Source organism: Paramisgurnus dabryanus, chromosome 23 (assembly GCF_030506205.2).
Source record: "Paramisgurnus dabryanus chromosome 23, PD_genome_1.1, whole genome shotgun sequence".
Taxonomy (NCBI): domain Eukaryota; kingdom Metazoa; phylum Chordata; class Actinopteri; order Cypriniformes; family Cobitidae; genus Paramisgurnus; species Paramisgurnus dabryanus.
In genome coordinates, this window is record NC_133359.1 from 12630351 (window position 1) to 12644870 (window position 14520).

Below are 14520 nucleotides of genomic sequence, written 5' to 3' on the forward strand. Positions count from 1 at the left end.
AAAATGAAATTTAATTGAGTTAAACACACTCTGGGGTATACTAATTTAAAAAGGATAGAAAATACATCACAGTGAACTGGACACTCACCTGAGGCGTCAATCCGTGGCAAATGTACATAATGGGAATGTTGTCAGAGTCAGGACCTTGATCCACACACAGATCTGGCCTCAGGCTGTTTCTCAACTATACACACACACACAAACAATATGAACCAAAACATTAGGCCTGTCTCAAACTGCTAAAACACAGAAAAAAATTAATGAATCTCTTTTGCTCTGTCTGCTAATAGCCAATATGTCTGAAAATGCCCTGGAGCTGAGCTTTCCTTTGTTTTCACATTTAAGCTGTTAATTATCCTATTCCACAAAGGAATGCCAATTAGGAAAACCGCTCTGCTGGGTTTAAACTGTGATAAATGAACTAACAAAGGCTCTTTATATATATAACTGACACAGAGTAAGAAAAAACGATTTTCAATTTTACCCTCAACAAAAGAACTAGTAATATTTAAGTTTAGTTTTATCATTTAACAATCATTTATCACATATCTGGTCAGATAAAAATATTGTGCATAGATTTGCATGCATAGGTTACAGTAAATGAACGAGGTGACACATCTTACCCCTTCCTCTCCTATTGCTTTAAATATAAAATTGCTGTGAGACAAGATGAGGATACTTACTACACCGTAAGCGACTGTATCTGTGTAGGTTCTCATTTCTGAATAAATATTCCTCAGGAACCAGCTAAAGGGTTTACATTGGAGTCTCTCTCTCAGTGCCTTCCTCTCTGTGATATCACCGATATCGATCCTGGAGTCCTGCAGCGTACACGAAAATTCTTTTCAGAATGAGGAAGGATTATTTGTGTCAGTATAAATCTATCTCAGTCTTTCAGGGTCAAGCTTTAACAGTGAAGTGATGCTATACGCAGCAGTGAAATTGCTATTTTAAGCTGTCATGGTAAGAGTAGGCTATGTACTGTACGGATGAAAGTAAGAACTCATTAAAGGTTTATTGACCAGCCTACGCATAGTAAGACAGAGATATTTTCAGCATCTCAACACCTGAAAAGACAAACATTAAAGGAATAGTCTACCCTTTTGCCATATTAACCTATGTTATTACCTCAACTTAGACGAATTAATAGATATCTATCTTTTTTCAATGCGTGCACTGTACAGCGCGTCGTGAATGTGTTAGCATTTAGCCTAGCCCCATTCATTCCTATGGTAACAAACAGGGAAGCCACCAAACATTTCCGTGTTTTCCCTATTTAAAGACTGTTACATGAGGATTTATACCAGTAAGTATGGTGCCACAAGCGTTACCACTTTTAGCATAGCTTAGCATAATCCATTGAATCTGATTAGACCATTAGCATCACTCTAAAAAATAACCAAAGATTTTTTATATTTTTCCTATTTAAAACTTGACTCTTCTGTAGTTACATCATGTACTAAGGCAGACGTAAAATTTAAAGTTGCGATTTTCTAGGCAGATAAGGCTAGGAGCTATACTCTCAAACTGGCGTAATAATCAAAGACTTTGCTGCCGTAACATGGCTGCAAGAGGCGCAATGATATTACGCAGTGCCCCTGCTATTGAAAGTTACTAAGAGGACTATTTTCGGCTGCGTAATATTATTGCACCTCCTGCAGCCATGGTCATTTTTGAGCGCGATGCTAATGGTCTAATCAGATTCAATTGACTATGCTAAGCTATGCTAAAAGTGTTACCGCCAGACCCAGAGATCGGTTGAATGGATTCCAAAATGGTAAAAATCAAATGTTTAACTCTAGGGGAGCATATTTTCAAAAAAAAGTGGAGTGTCCCTTTAAGGCATAACATTATTGACTAGGGGAACTTTTTTAATCTGTTTTGTCTCATTTAAGATTGGGTACCTGTACTGGAACATTCCAGGCCATGTAAACATGGTCCTTGAAGTCATCCATCCACACCTCCGCCACTCTTAGCGCGTTCCTGCGTACATGAGTTGCCAGATCCTCTGTGTATGGCTTGTGGGCGCGCTCGATGTGAGCTATTCTGGAACAGGGCATCACCTCCACGCTTCCTCCACAAAGCCATACCTGGTTACAAAAGGTTTAAAATATGTATTTATTAGGTTCCTGGATGTTGTGTTTCTAATACCTGATATCAATATGTTGCTACAATGTGTTTATTTGATTTTAGTAGCTCTGCTTCTTTTAATAACTTCCCAACACTGGAAACATTGACAAAACAAGTCTAAATGTTCTTTAAATGTCAAGTAGTCTACAAAAACAAATATCCTGAAGATGCTTATGTAAGTTTATTGTAAAAAAAACATACAGAACATAAAAAGCAAGCTCTTAAAATACTGTTGCAATGAATAGCTTTTTGTTGTATGAAAAATGCTTTGTGGAAAACAAGCAACACTTAAAATCAAGGACACATTTCCCACAACCATCTTCAGAGTTACTAAACTCTTTGGTTTGAAAATCACTGTTCTCTTTTTACTAAACAATGTAGAGGCCTTTTACACCACTCGATAAACAAAATATCAAAAAACCTATTTGAAATCGTAAATGGATCATTTAAATCGATTCAACATAATTCCCTGATATGCGGCTGACATTATGAGCAATTTAACAGCTCGAGCACCGCCTGGTGTGTTAGTAAAAAGAAGAGAGGATCAAAAATGCAGTTTTCCTGAAGAGCTTTTATGGATTACACGGTCATTCAATGATTTCCTCTGAATTAGTATATGTTCAGAATGAAGCGTGCCAGTTTTTGTGTATGTGTGGGTTTGATTCCATGGGTTTATCCACCCACTGTGCTCCAGCATAGCTTTTTAAACACACACAAAAATACACACACTTGCTCGATCGCTATCTCGCTCACTCCGGGACGTGCTTTGTAAATCTATCTAATAAATCTTCACATTGGGAATATGTAGGACAAATGTCAGCAGGATAAGCTTCATTCAAACATTCACACCCGGCTTAGAAGTATTTTTATTCCGGTTTGGGAAAGTATGACAATCATCTAGTTGGAAAAGGAATTTCTTATTTCACTGCATAACATTTTATTTACATTAAGTTACATTTAGATTTAAAGGTGCAGTGTGTATATTTAGACAGAAATGCAATATAATATACATAACTATCAGTGGTGTATAACAGGAGTTCTCTTACAAGCTGTGAGTCTTAGGGCGCACTCACATTATCCAAACCAAACCGCGCTCGGGCGCGTTTGACCCCCAAAGCCTGGTTTGTTTGACTAGTGTGATCGCTTCGTTCCGGGCGCGGATTGTTTAATCGCGCCGCGGCCGGGTTGCAGAGGTGGGCCGGAGCGCGGTTCACTTGGGCTCAGGCGCGGAAGGCTGTGGTGTGAGCGCAATCGCGCCTGAGCGCGATTCAAAAGGTGAAGACGTCAGTTGCGCGACCACTCACCTTCATCTGCCTCCGTAAAAACCTTTTGCTGTGTGCAGCGGGGTTACGTGAATGTCCGAGCTGCGCACGTGACAGATCAACTAAGCAATATGATGACATGTGAGAGGGCTGTCTGTAATCGCGTACCAAACGACTCCGAATAAAAAAAACACAGACTTATCATTACGGTGGGTTCCAGTGTTAAGAGAGCGCTTTACTTCCTGCTTTTTCAAAACAATTGCATCTTAATGACGAAAGCGCGCCCGAAATCGGATCGATAAGAAGTACAGTGTGAGTGCGTGCACCTGGGGGAGTAGGGAGGGGTGGCAATCGCGCCCAGGCATGGTTTGGTTTGGTTGGGATAATGTGAGTGCGCCCTTAAGTGCCCAGGAAATAAACTGTTGCCTACAATCTGTGTTTTTGTTATAGTCCAAGAAAAGAGATTTACGTAAAAGATGATAACTCGCGTCATTGTTTATTTTTGGGTTTGTACCTTTTGCATATCGTTAACATGTACTAATACACACTTACACACCAAAGGAAATGTAAATAAGTGAATAAGACCGTAGCCTCTTATGGAACGGCTGAAATTCCACAAGGGGGCGCATTTGTTCCTCAGACGTTGCACAATAAACATGACATCCGAATATATTCATTATAAATCGTGAATGAAAAGTGAGATTCGAACGAATGTCTGTTAGTGAACTTATTGTATACACTATTTATATCGTAATTCGGTCAGAAACGTCAAGATTGTGAGATGAACAAATCGTTTTGGATTAAAAGGCTTGGATATTCCATTTCCTTGGACTTTTGGGGATTTATGAACAATTTGTTTTGGACAATTTCACCGAAGCGGATAAAGGAAAGATTTTGAAGGTAAGTAAATATCCTAAATCGGCGCCGCCCGGTTCAGGTAACTAACAACTAGATTACAGTTTTATGACTGCTAAAAATCATATTATGCTTTCTGTGTGCGCTTAATGGCATCCCGAAAGTCTAAGCTTTACAACGATGTGCCGCATGACCGTATATTTTGAAGATTTAATGCTTCAAAGTTACAATGACGTAATGCAGCCTCACGTGCAAGGGAGGGGGTGTGCCGTGTACGGCACAGTGTTCCTTATCAGGTTAAAGGTGCTCTTTAGTCATTTTGTTGCAACATGGCAACGTTTACATGACAGCGGCCTCCACAGCCTTGATCAAGGTGCTGGAACTAAGGGGCTGTTTACACTTGGTATTAAGATGTGTTTTCATCGATCGGATCACAAGTGGATGAGAGAGACACATTACGTTTACACCTGGTATTTAAATCTGTCTCTTTTGTCCACTTTCGACCGCTTCTGTCCTGAATACTGTGAGGGGGTGGTCTGTGAGACGGTGGGCGAGTCTCTCTGCTGTCATTCAAACGCCAGCGGGAGTAATTATGAGTTTATATGGATGCAAACTAATATTATGTCGGAGTCCGCTGCTTGTTTAGCAAGTATACATGCTGCACAGTGTTTTGTACGTTTATATGTTGGAGCTTTCTCTGAATTTTCAGCGCAATTGATGAAATAGGATCGTGCAACTTTCATGCTTTCAAAACGAAACTACGGAGAACACCCGCAGTAGTTTTATCAATGAAAGGCTAAAAATAGCGCTGTTCACCGTATGTTCACACCAGAAGTCAAAAAAAGACGTAAAACTTGTGTTTAATACCTCAGATTAGATAAATGGGCGGAGAGAATGCAGTAGCGTGTGTCTGTTCGAACACATTCAACCACATTTGCGTTCCGCAACTCCAAAGCGATCCGATCGAAAGTGGTTTCGACTACCTCTGGATGTGGTTGAAAGTTGTCGAAAGTGGACGCGTTCAAAACGTTTTGAACACCGTTTACACCTGGCATTAACGTCGTCCACTTGTGATCCGATCGACGAAAACGCATGTTAATGCCAAGTGTAAACAGCCTCAAAGGCGCATGTATACATCTTATGATCATCAAATGTATACATTTAGAGCCATATTTCAACAAGTAACTCGGTTATTCATTAGAAACAAACATGGTAGAAATCACATTTAGTTTGATCATTCACGTCTGGCTGGCTTTAACCGCCATGACTAGTTGGGGGAAATTCAACAGGAAGTGGACAGATGTGCCACTGCTCCTATTTGCCAGTAGAATGACTAATTTGCATAATCATTGACAACAATCCCAATGATCCATGACGGAGCTGTCTGTTCTCCTGAAGCATTAAAAAAATAATTTCTTGCATTTGCATACAATACCTGCAGGAGATATTCAGACCCTAATCTGTCCCGCTGAGGAAAATTCTGCAAGCATGAAATGAGAATCAAACTCGCATTATATTGTCTACGGGACAATTTACGACTTGGTCTCTTTCCAATAATACTGCCAAGGGTGATTTAAATTATCCAGGTAATATGGCACCGCAGAAATGATGTTAATCAGTATATTTGTCTTGTTTTCCTATACAACTTTCCTATACAACTACTTTGTGAAAGAGAAGCAAATTTGAGTAAGATATTAAGGCTTATTTGAATGCCAATAGGGTGTAAAAAATTGTCTTGTTTTTCCATATAACTACTCATCTATAGTTTTAAAGGGCACCTATTATGGCCATTTTTACAAAATGTAATATTAGTCCCAGGTGTGTCCAGAATGTGTCTGTGACGTTTCAGCTCAAAATACCCCACAGATCATTTATTATAGCATGTTCAAAATGCTTCTACTTGGGTGGGAGCAAAAACGCGTCCTACCTACCTTACCGAAAGAGACAGTGAGCATTTTAAGGTAAAAAATCTGATCATATTCCTGTGAATACAATCTGAGACAATTGTATCTAACTTTTGAAAAACGTCAGACAGTGTCACTGAGGGCGGAAACTGTGGTAATGCAGAACTGTCAGTAAGTGGCCGTGGGCTTTATCAGTGTGACATCACATTAACTCTTTCACTGCCATTGACGAGATATCTCGTCAATTAAGAGAAAACGCTTCCCCGCCAATGACGAGATTTTCCGTCTTTCCACAATACCGCTATTATCCGCAACTTTTTAAACCCGGAAGTATTGCCCTATGGCAAGCGGCTGCATGTCCGTGTCTGTTTTAAAGATCGCTCTGAATGGGATCTCTATGAAAAGTCCGTCACAGAAATTGAATTATCTCTGCTTTTTGCTCAAAATGTGGTGTTTTTGCAGAAACCTACCCATATTCAAAAGCTGATTACAAAAGAACCACTGAAGGTAGGATGAAACGTTTTTTTTTTTTTTTTGAAAGCAGAGGGTCTGTTCTTTCATTTGGTATATTGTATGTTTATATATTTAAGGAAGAACATTTTCTGGAAGGCATTAAACTTTTTTTTTATGTGATTTTTCATTGTGTTGAAAACACACATTTATGTCCAAACTTTTCCATATTTTCCATAATAGGTCCCCTTTAAGTATGTTTAATAGGAGAACAAGATGCTCTTGTCCCCAAAGGGCCATTACTGACAAAGCCATCGGCTTTAACCTAAACAAACCTGACTTTCTGCGGCAATAGATGGTGAATAAATCCATGATGACATCTGACATGATCGACAGAGATTTTTTGATATATAAACCCCTTTAGCAAAGTCTAAGAATAGATGTGCACAGATGCTTTGACCTTTCGGTGAGCATGAACCCTGTTAAAGTGAAAAAATACCTCCAGTCAACACAATGTCAATGGGGTGAACAAAATTACACATTTTCTTCTGCTTCTCTGCCTCTGGCTTGTGTTTGACTGACACTGTGATATCACATAGTGAGGTCTATAGACAGAGCAGTGGCCTTGTGGTCTGATTATGTGATCTGATGTGTTGAGCTTGTGGAAGACCTGAGTTCAAGTGTGACCTCCCTGTCCAACTATCAATATAAATGCCAAAACAATGAATGATGCATCAGGGTTTGATTTGCTTTGGTTAAACACCCATACAAACCTATAGATTTACAAAAAACTCCATGCAAACATTGGGTTTTATTCTGTCACACTTTGAGATCACTGAACTGCAGGGCTGCAACATTTGTGCAATGTTGCATTTCGAACCTCGGAGGAGCTCATAGGATAAGAGAGCTGAAGACATGAAGCTGTACGAACAGATGTTAACAGCCATTAGCTCCTTGCAGTATTAAATCTCGCTGCACATATGGACCCTGCCACATTGTAAGACTTCTTAATTTTTTCTGACCTTTAGTGGGGAACAAATCACAATGCATGCCTCCGTGTTTTGTGTATTTCATCTACTTGGTATTGTCAAGGTGAACCCATCACAGGGGCTAGATGGGGGACGTGCGCTTGGATTCATGTTGTTGGAGTCTAATTACAGTGCCTGTGGGTGTGATGAGAGACGACAGAGGTCTTAATGGGTCTCCGTACAACTTTAATAGTCAGAGGTTGGGACCCTACCGTTAAGTGAGATGCCTGTTTGGCAGGTTATTATTAGCAAGCTTTAGAGACCCATTTTCTTGGTAATAACACACACACACAGGTCTATCTGTGATGGGGTTAGCAACTGAAATTGGACTTTATACCATATGTCAAAGCTTTGTTATCAATGATGCATGCCTACAGTATCGATAGATATTTTACCTTCTGCAGCTCTGCACTACTTTAAAAAACCTCTTAGGTAATGTTGACATTTCTTACCCTGATTCCCAGTTCCACGTTTTCCCCTCCATATACTTCCATTCCTTCATCCAGGAGACCAATTTCCTCAAAATACTTCCTATCCACTACAAAGCATCCAATCAGGGCAGGGCTTCTAATAAAACAGAAGAGATACACGGGGATTGCAACACATTACATTTATGCATTTGGTAGATGAGTTTATCCAAAGCTTTATAAATTTTTTTATTCATGGTATTTTTGTTTAATTCGAACCCCTAACGTTTGCAGTGTTAATGCAATGCTTTACCAACTATGCTACAGTAACATAGGAACGTAAACAGTAAGGCAGTAAAGTTATGCTCATTTTTATTTTATCACTGGTAGTTACTGTACTGTTGATGCTAGTAAATGTTCCCTTTATGCTCATTTGCATAAAGTAAAACTTTTCTCAACTTTTTCCTAATGTACTTTTAAGTCTGTTGGTCACTTTGATTCTAAAAAAGTTGAAGAAGAAGAAAACATTTTTACATCTTCAAACAAAACATTACAGTACAGATTTAGTATAACTTTTTAGCACTGGCTACTGTATTTTGCTTGAATACCTGATCGGTGCAGTTTGATTCTTCTGTGTCCACCAGGATTTGGGAGGGTTCAGGTATCTACACCAGAGTTCCCAGTCAAAGCCTTGAGCAGAGAGAGGATACTCTTCAATCTCAAACGTGTCATATTTGATGTTGTCGAATGAAGGAGAGATGACTCTGGTTCTGTCTTCTTTAATTCTGTGAAGGATTGGTTCAGCCCTTAAATCAATATAGAGGAAACATGTTGTAAAACAATTGCTTATTAAACCAGATCATAGTTTTTTTACAGACTTCCATTCAGAATTCAATGATCAAAAATTAAATGTCAAGTGCTTTAAAGAGACACTCCACTTTTTTGAAAATAAAAAAAGTTAAAACATTAAATTTTTACCGTTTTGGAATCCATTTAGTTGATTTCCAGGTCTGGCGGTACCACTTTTAGCATAGCTTAGCATAATCCATTAAATCTGATTAGACCATTAGCATTGCGCAAAAAAATAAGCAAAGAGTTTCAATATTTTTCCTATTTAAAACTTAACTCTTCTGTAGTTACACGGTGTACTAAGACCGACAAAAAATTAAAAGTTGTGATTTTCTAGGCAGATATGGCTAGGAACTATACTCTCATTCCGGCGTAATAATCAAGGACGTTGCTGCTGTAACATGGCTGCAGGAGGCGTAGTGATATTACGCACTGCCCGAAAAAGTCCCCTCGGTTACTTTCAAGAATTATAGGTCTCTGCGCAACAAAAAAGTGGCATTTCCCAATTTTGGGGTGTTTTCAAACTTGGATTAGGCGTTTTTAACCATCCAATTAAAAATGTATGGAAGCCCAGAAAAGCCATACATCATTATTTTTTAAAAGATGTTTCAGTTTGAAACGTCCCAAAATTGGGAAATTGCTCTGTTTGTTCTGCAGAGACCCCAGTCTCACTTTCAAAAGTAGGGGACTATTTTTAGGCACTGCCTAATATCATTGCGCCTCATGCAGCCATTCTACAGCAGCAAAGTCCTTGATTATTACGGCAGAATGAGAGTATAGTTCCTAGCCATATCGCAACTCGCAACTTTTAATTTTCTGTCAGCCTTAGTACATGATGTAACTACAGAAGAGTCAAGTTTTAAATTAGAAAAATATCGAAACTCTTTGGTTATTTTTTAGCGTGATGCTAATGGTCTAATCAGATTCAATGGATTGTGCTAAGCTATGCTAAAAGTGGTACCGCCAGACTCCGAGATCGGCTGAATGGATTCCAAAACTGTAAAAATCAAATGTTTACTAGTGGAGCTGAAAAATTAGCATATTTTCAAAAAAGTGGATAGCCATATCTAAAGTTATGTGAACATTAACAAACATTTTGAACTCAACAAATATCCCCAGGCAAGCTAAAGGTTTACGATCCTTTTCATAAAATCTGTATAAGCCACAGTGTTCCCAGTGCTCTGAAGTAAAACTTCAGCATGTGTCCATGAACTGATGGTACAGTATTTGAATATTAAGCAGGTATAAGAGACACTCTGGATGCTCTCCAAGCCCTTTAGAGTTGTGGGGGTTCAGTATGTTATACAGAGAATAATTAACAGGTATCTGATTTGACAGCTACACAGGATACATTAATTACAGTAGAAAGCTACTTCTGCACTAACAAGCACATGAAATTAAAGTCTATAGGAAAAATGGGCTATTATTTCAAAGAATCCATCCATATTATGAGACTCAAATATATATGTTTGTGTGTATGTGTGTTGCATTTAATTTAATTTCTTGATTCAACATGAGCAACATTCTGTTTCATAACAAATATAATGAACTTCTCTATACGCTTTGCATTTTCAATAAGATGCAATGCACTTTAAGCATGGAACGGCCCAAGAGTTAAGTGTTATTGCTCTTGTTCTTTCAGAGCAAATTCTCAGATGTTTTTTATTTCAATATCAACTTAGTCTCAGATGCTTTCCTAAAATTGTTTGAAAGATATAAACATTTAATATTTGAAATACACTGCTGTTAATTTATGTAGACTGTATAGATAAAATAATCTGGAGTAAATGTGATGAGAAATGTTTGAGTTCGTATTAAAATTTTCAATAATATTGACTTTTAATTTCAGACTTGGCAAATCTGAGCTCAGTTTGAGATCTCTTTGTGAGATTTCTGTCTTTTTCTCTGAAGAAATATCTGAGACGAAGAAGCAAAAGTTTCCTGTTGCTAACCACTTAATGTCATAATGTCTATGATAAATATTAAAGACTTCTTATCTGTGATTTTACTTAGCGGTGCACCAATAAATACCGATATACAAAATAGGTGGCCGATAATTATTCTGAATCGCACAGCCGATATTATTCATAGCTATTTCATGTACTACGGCTTTTGATCAGTATGTCTTTATCGATCTGAAATCACTGATAGTTTGAGTCGTTTATAACATGCATTTAAAAAAGCAACACTCGTCAAACATAATTATTATATATATTCTTTATTATCATGAAAATACCTGAAAAGATTTGAAGAACAGCAATATAAGTCATTTCCTGGAGCTGCATGTCATAGCTGTCTGCGTATGGTTCTTCATCTGCAGCGCATATTGAGTTTCTGCACAAGAGCGCCCTCTGGCGACATTTCACCGTAATTCATTGAGAAGCATAGCAAGCATCATCAGCGATATATCTGTGAACCCCTAATCTTACTTAAGAGGCAGTTTAACTTTTCATATTAGGGATGCACCGAATGTTCGACAATCAAAATGATTCTGCAAAAAATGGCAAAAAACTAATTTCCGATGTTCGGCCGAACAAGTGAAAAGACTGAATACATTTTGCAGAACTATGAGGTATTTGATGACGCAATCAAATTAACCAGTGCAGGGTGGGAGACGCGCAAAAGCAGCAAACATATTGGTAAAAGCATTTTAAAGTGTCTGAGAAAGACGCGAAAACATACAGCACTACAAGTCTTTTTATCATTTAAAGTCAAGGCATCCAACACCATGCAGCATATGAGAAAGACACGGTGGTGATCCTGGGTATCTGCTGAATGCACAAGCACGGAGAACAAGAGAGACTTTATCTATTTATCTCATGTCATAGAATGACGAATAGCGTCAGCAGTATGTAATAAAAACTTCCTAAAACCAATAAAGTCCTACAATGAAAATAACGCTTATATTAAACAAGAAATGAAACTTTATTAACAAAAACTTTTGGTTAGACCGCTTTATTGAGCACCTTTTCCTGTCCGCCTTGTCATCTCCTGTCAATCTGGCCGCCATACAGTGCCATATATAAGCGTCGTTGCAAGTTTCTTAAAGGAAACAATTTACAAGACTTTTTTAGATGTAAAATAAATCTTTGGTGTCCCCAGAGTACATATGTGAACTTCTAGCTCAAACATACCATATAAATTATTTATTATTGCATGTTAAAATTGCCACTTTGTAAGTGTTAGCTAAAATGTGCCGTTTTTGGGTGTGTCCTTTAAAATGCAAATGAGCTGATCTCTGCACTAAATGGCAGTGCCAGGGTTTGAATAGTGTATATTAAGGGGCGAAATTATCACCTTCTGACATCACAAGGGAAGCCAGATTTCAATGACCTATTTTTTCACATGCTTGCAGAGAATGGTTTACCAAAACTAAGTTACTGGGTTGATCTTTTTCATATTTTCTAGGTTGATAGAAGCACCGGGGACCCAATTATAGCACTTAAACATGGAAAAAGTCTGATTTGCATGATATGTCCCCTTTAAGGCAGAGTAATGAATACGGTATTTGGCTGAGTTTTAATTTTATTCGACTTCATCCCTATTTCATATAACAGAATAAGCTCTAAAGGAAATCCAACTGTCCACCCAACTGTCCTTCTTACCATCCTACGCTGAACTCCACATGGGCATCAAACAGGGCGACGATGGGGGCGGTGGCCACCCTCCAGCCGCTGACACGAGAGCGAATCAAACCCTCCTGTTTGTCATGCCGGACCACTTTAATGAAGTCCGGCCGCTGCTGGTTGCTTTCCTCCACGAATCTCTGGAGGTTTTCTCTAAGCTCGGCTTTGAGTGGACACAATGGGAAAGAGAGATCAGTCGATCAGTTTCTTCAAACAACACATCAATTCACACCTCATACCTGCTGTGGCAACATAACCTTTGTGACCTCTGGGAAGTTTCTGTACTCAACAGAAATGATGTGTGAAGACCCCAGTGGGATGCGTGCCGGACTTTTATTACATTGCAATCAAAATTCGTGACCTCGTGATCTATGGGAAATGCACCAATTTTACAGACTCTTATTTCTTTCAGCAGTCTATGATATTTGAAGTCCCTTTCCTGTTTGCTGGTTTACTCTTCACCCATCTGCCTCCTGTGTTGTTAGTTTTTATTAGATAGAAAGTCATCACCCTGTCTCACCATGGCAACGGGATGATGTGACGTGAGGGCAATGTCAATCTGTTGGAGAATTAAATGTCTGGACCTTTCTACCTTACATTAAACCCCCCACTACAGCACACACAGTGGAAAGGTCACAGCAGCATTATAACCACTATGAAGTCCTTATTTTAGAAAACCAAAGACTGAGAACAAATAAACAGCTTTACTTGGTGATTTAAAATGACTAACGTGCTTAATCATGAATGCATTAAATTAATCTTTATTTATACTAATAGATTTGACACATGCATAACTTACATTTGGGCCATGTACTTCACAAAGCAAAGCAAATATAGTACATGCCTGCAGCTCAGTTTTGGCCAATAATCTCTTTTACACAGATTAAATCTTTCCAATTTTTTGGCAAATGAGTGTTCATGTAGCTCAATGGTAATTTTTTGTGTAAGCAGTCCAAACGGTTGTGGGTTCAATCCCCGGAAACACACAGTGACAAACTGAATACCTTGCATAAGCTGAACCACATAAAACATTACTGCATACCGCATGCATATCTGCTTCCCACAATCCCCTGTGTTATTATGCTACAGGGCCTCAGGACGAACTTCCACACAAATCCACATTCACATGTATTATTCATATTTAAGTGTCATAAAGCATCAATCCCCACTGAAGGAGCTCCCATACGTCCTTATGAAATAAAAAACAGCGCTGGGACGGAAACATCATCTCACCGTTGTTGCTGTTGTCATCGACGAGGATGATCTCCTTCAGCAGATGGGGAGGCGTCCGATGGATGGCGGAATGAACGGAACGTAGAATGACGGACAACGCTTCGTTCACAAAGATGAAGATGATGCTGACTTGCGGTAGATTGGAGGGGTACGAGATGTTTCTGCACCTGGAGGCGGAAGAACCATAAACAGAGTCACTTATCACATATGGGTGATTCTCACGAAATCCATCCAATTTCTTCTTATGAACTTACTATAATCATTATTTTTAGAGGATTTTAAAAATATTTTCTATAGAATTATTTTCATTTTTTAGATTTATCATTATAAAAAATTATCATTACCGCAACATTATATTACATTAAATAAATGCATTATGTTTCGGTAATGATAACTTAAAAGTTGTCTAGGTACTATGACAAACAAAATTTCAACTTTTATCTGGAAAGAAAAAATAAGAACTGCTTACTTGGTAGCCATCTTGTGTGTCACAGTCAATTATGTCCCTTCCAACATTTTTTATTTTAAATGTTAGTTCCTTGAGGGCTTAAACAATGATTGAAAATTGTTGCGGAGGATGAGAAAATTGGTCGTGGACACATTTATATTCCTTTTTATATTGTCTACATTTAACAGTGATCACCAAATACCACATGTTTCTTTACTGTAAATGTTTATAGTATAACATGCACTGAAGCTTTTTATTTTTTAGATTGTTTAATTATAAATATTTCCATGTCAAAGAACCCAAATCCAGTCATGGACACGTTGCGGTA

At 38.4% G+C, this 14520-nt stretch overlaps 1 protein-coding gene across 1 annotated transcript in view; it reads right to left on the reverse strand.

Annotated features, from left to right (window-relative positions):
* Positions 1 to 14520, reverse strand: part of galnt18a (UDP-N-acetyl-alpha-D-galactosamine:polypeptide N-acetylgalactosaminyltransferase 18a) — a 70158-nt gene that overhangs the window by 12028 nt on the left and 43610 nt on the right. The window contains exons 3-9 of the mRNA XM_065291769.2: positions 13745 to 13911; positions 12491 to 12674; positions 8645 to 8842; positions 8082 to 8196; positions 1905 to 2090; positions 684 to 821; positions 89 to 184 (exon numbers count right to left, since the gene is read on the reverse strand). Of these exons, the coding sequence (XP_065147841.1) occupies positions 89 to 184; positions 684 to 821; positions 1905 to 2090; positions 8082 to 8196; positions 8645 to 8842; positions 12491 to 12674; positions 13745 to 13911 (1084 nt within the window). The remainder of the gene's footprint in view (positions 1 to 88; positions 185 to 683; positions 822 to 1904; positions 2091 to 8081; positions 8197 to 8644; positions 8843 to 12490; positions 12675 to 13744; positions 13912 to 14520) is intronic.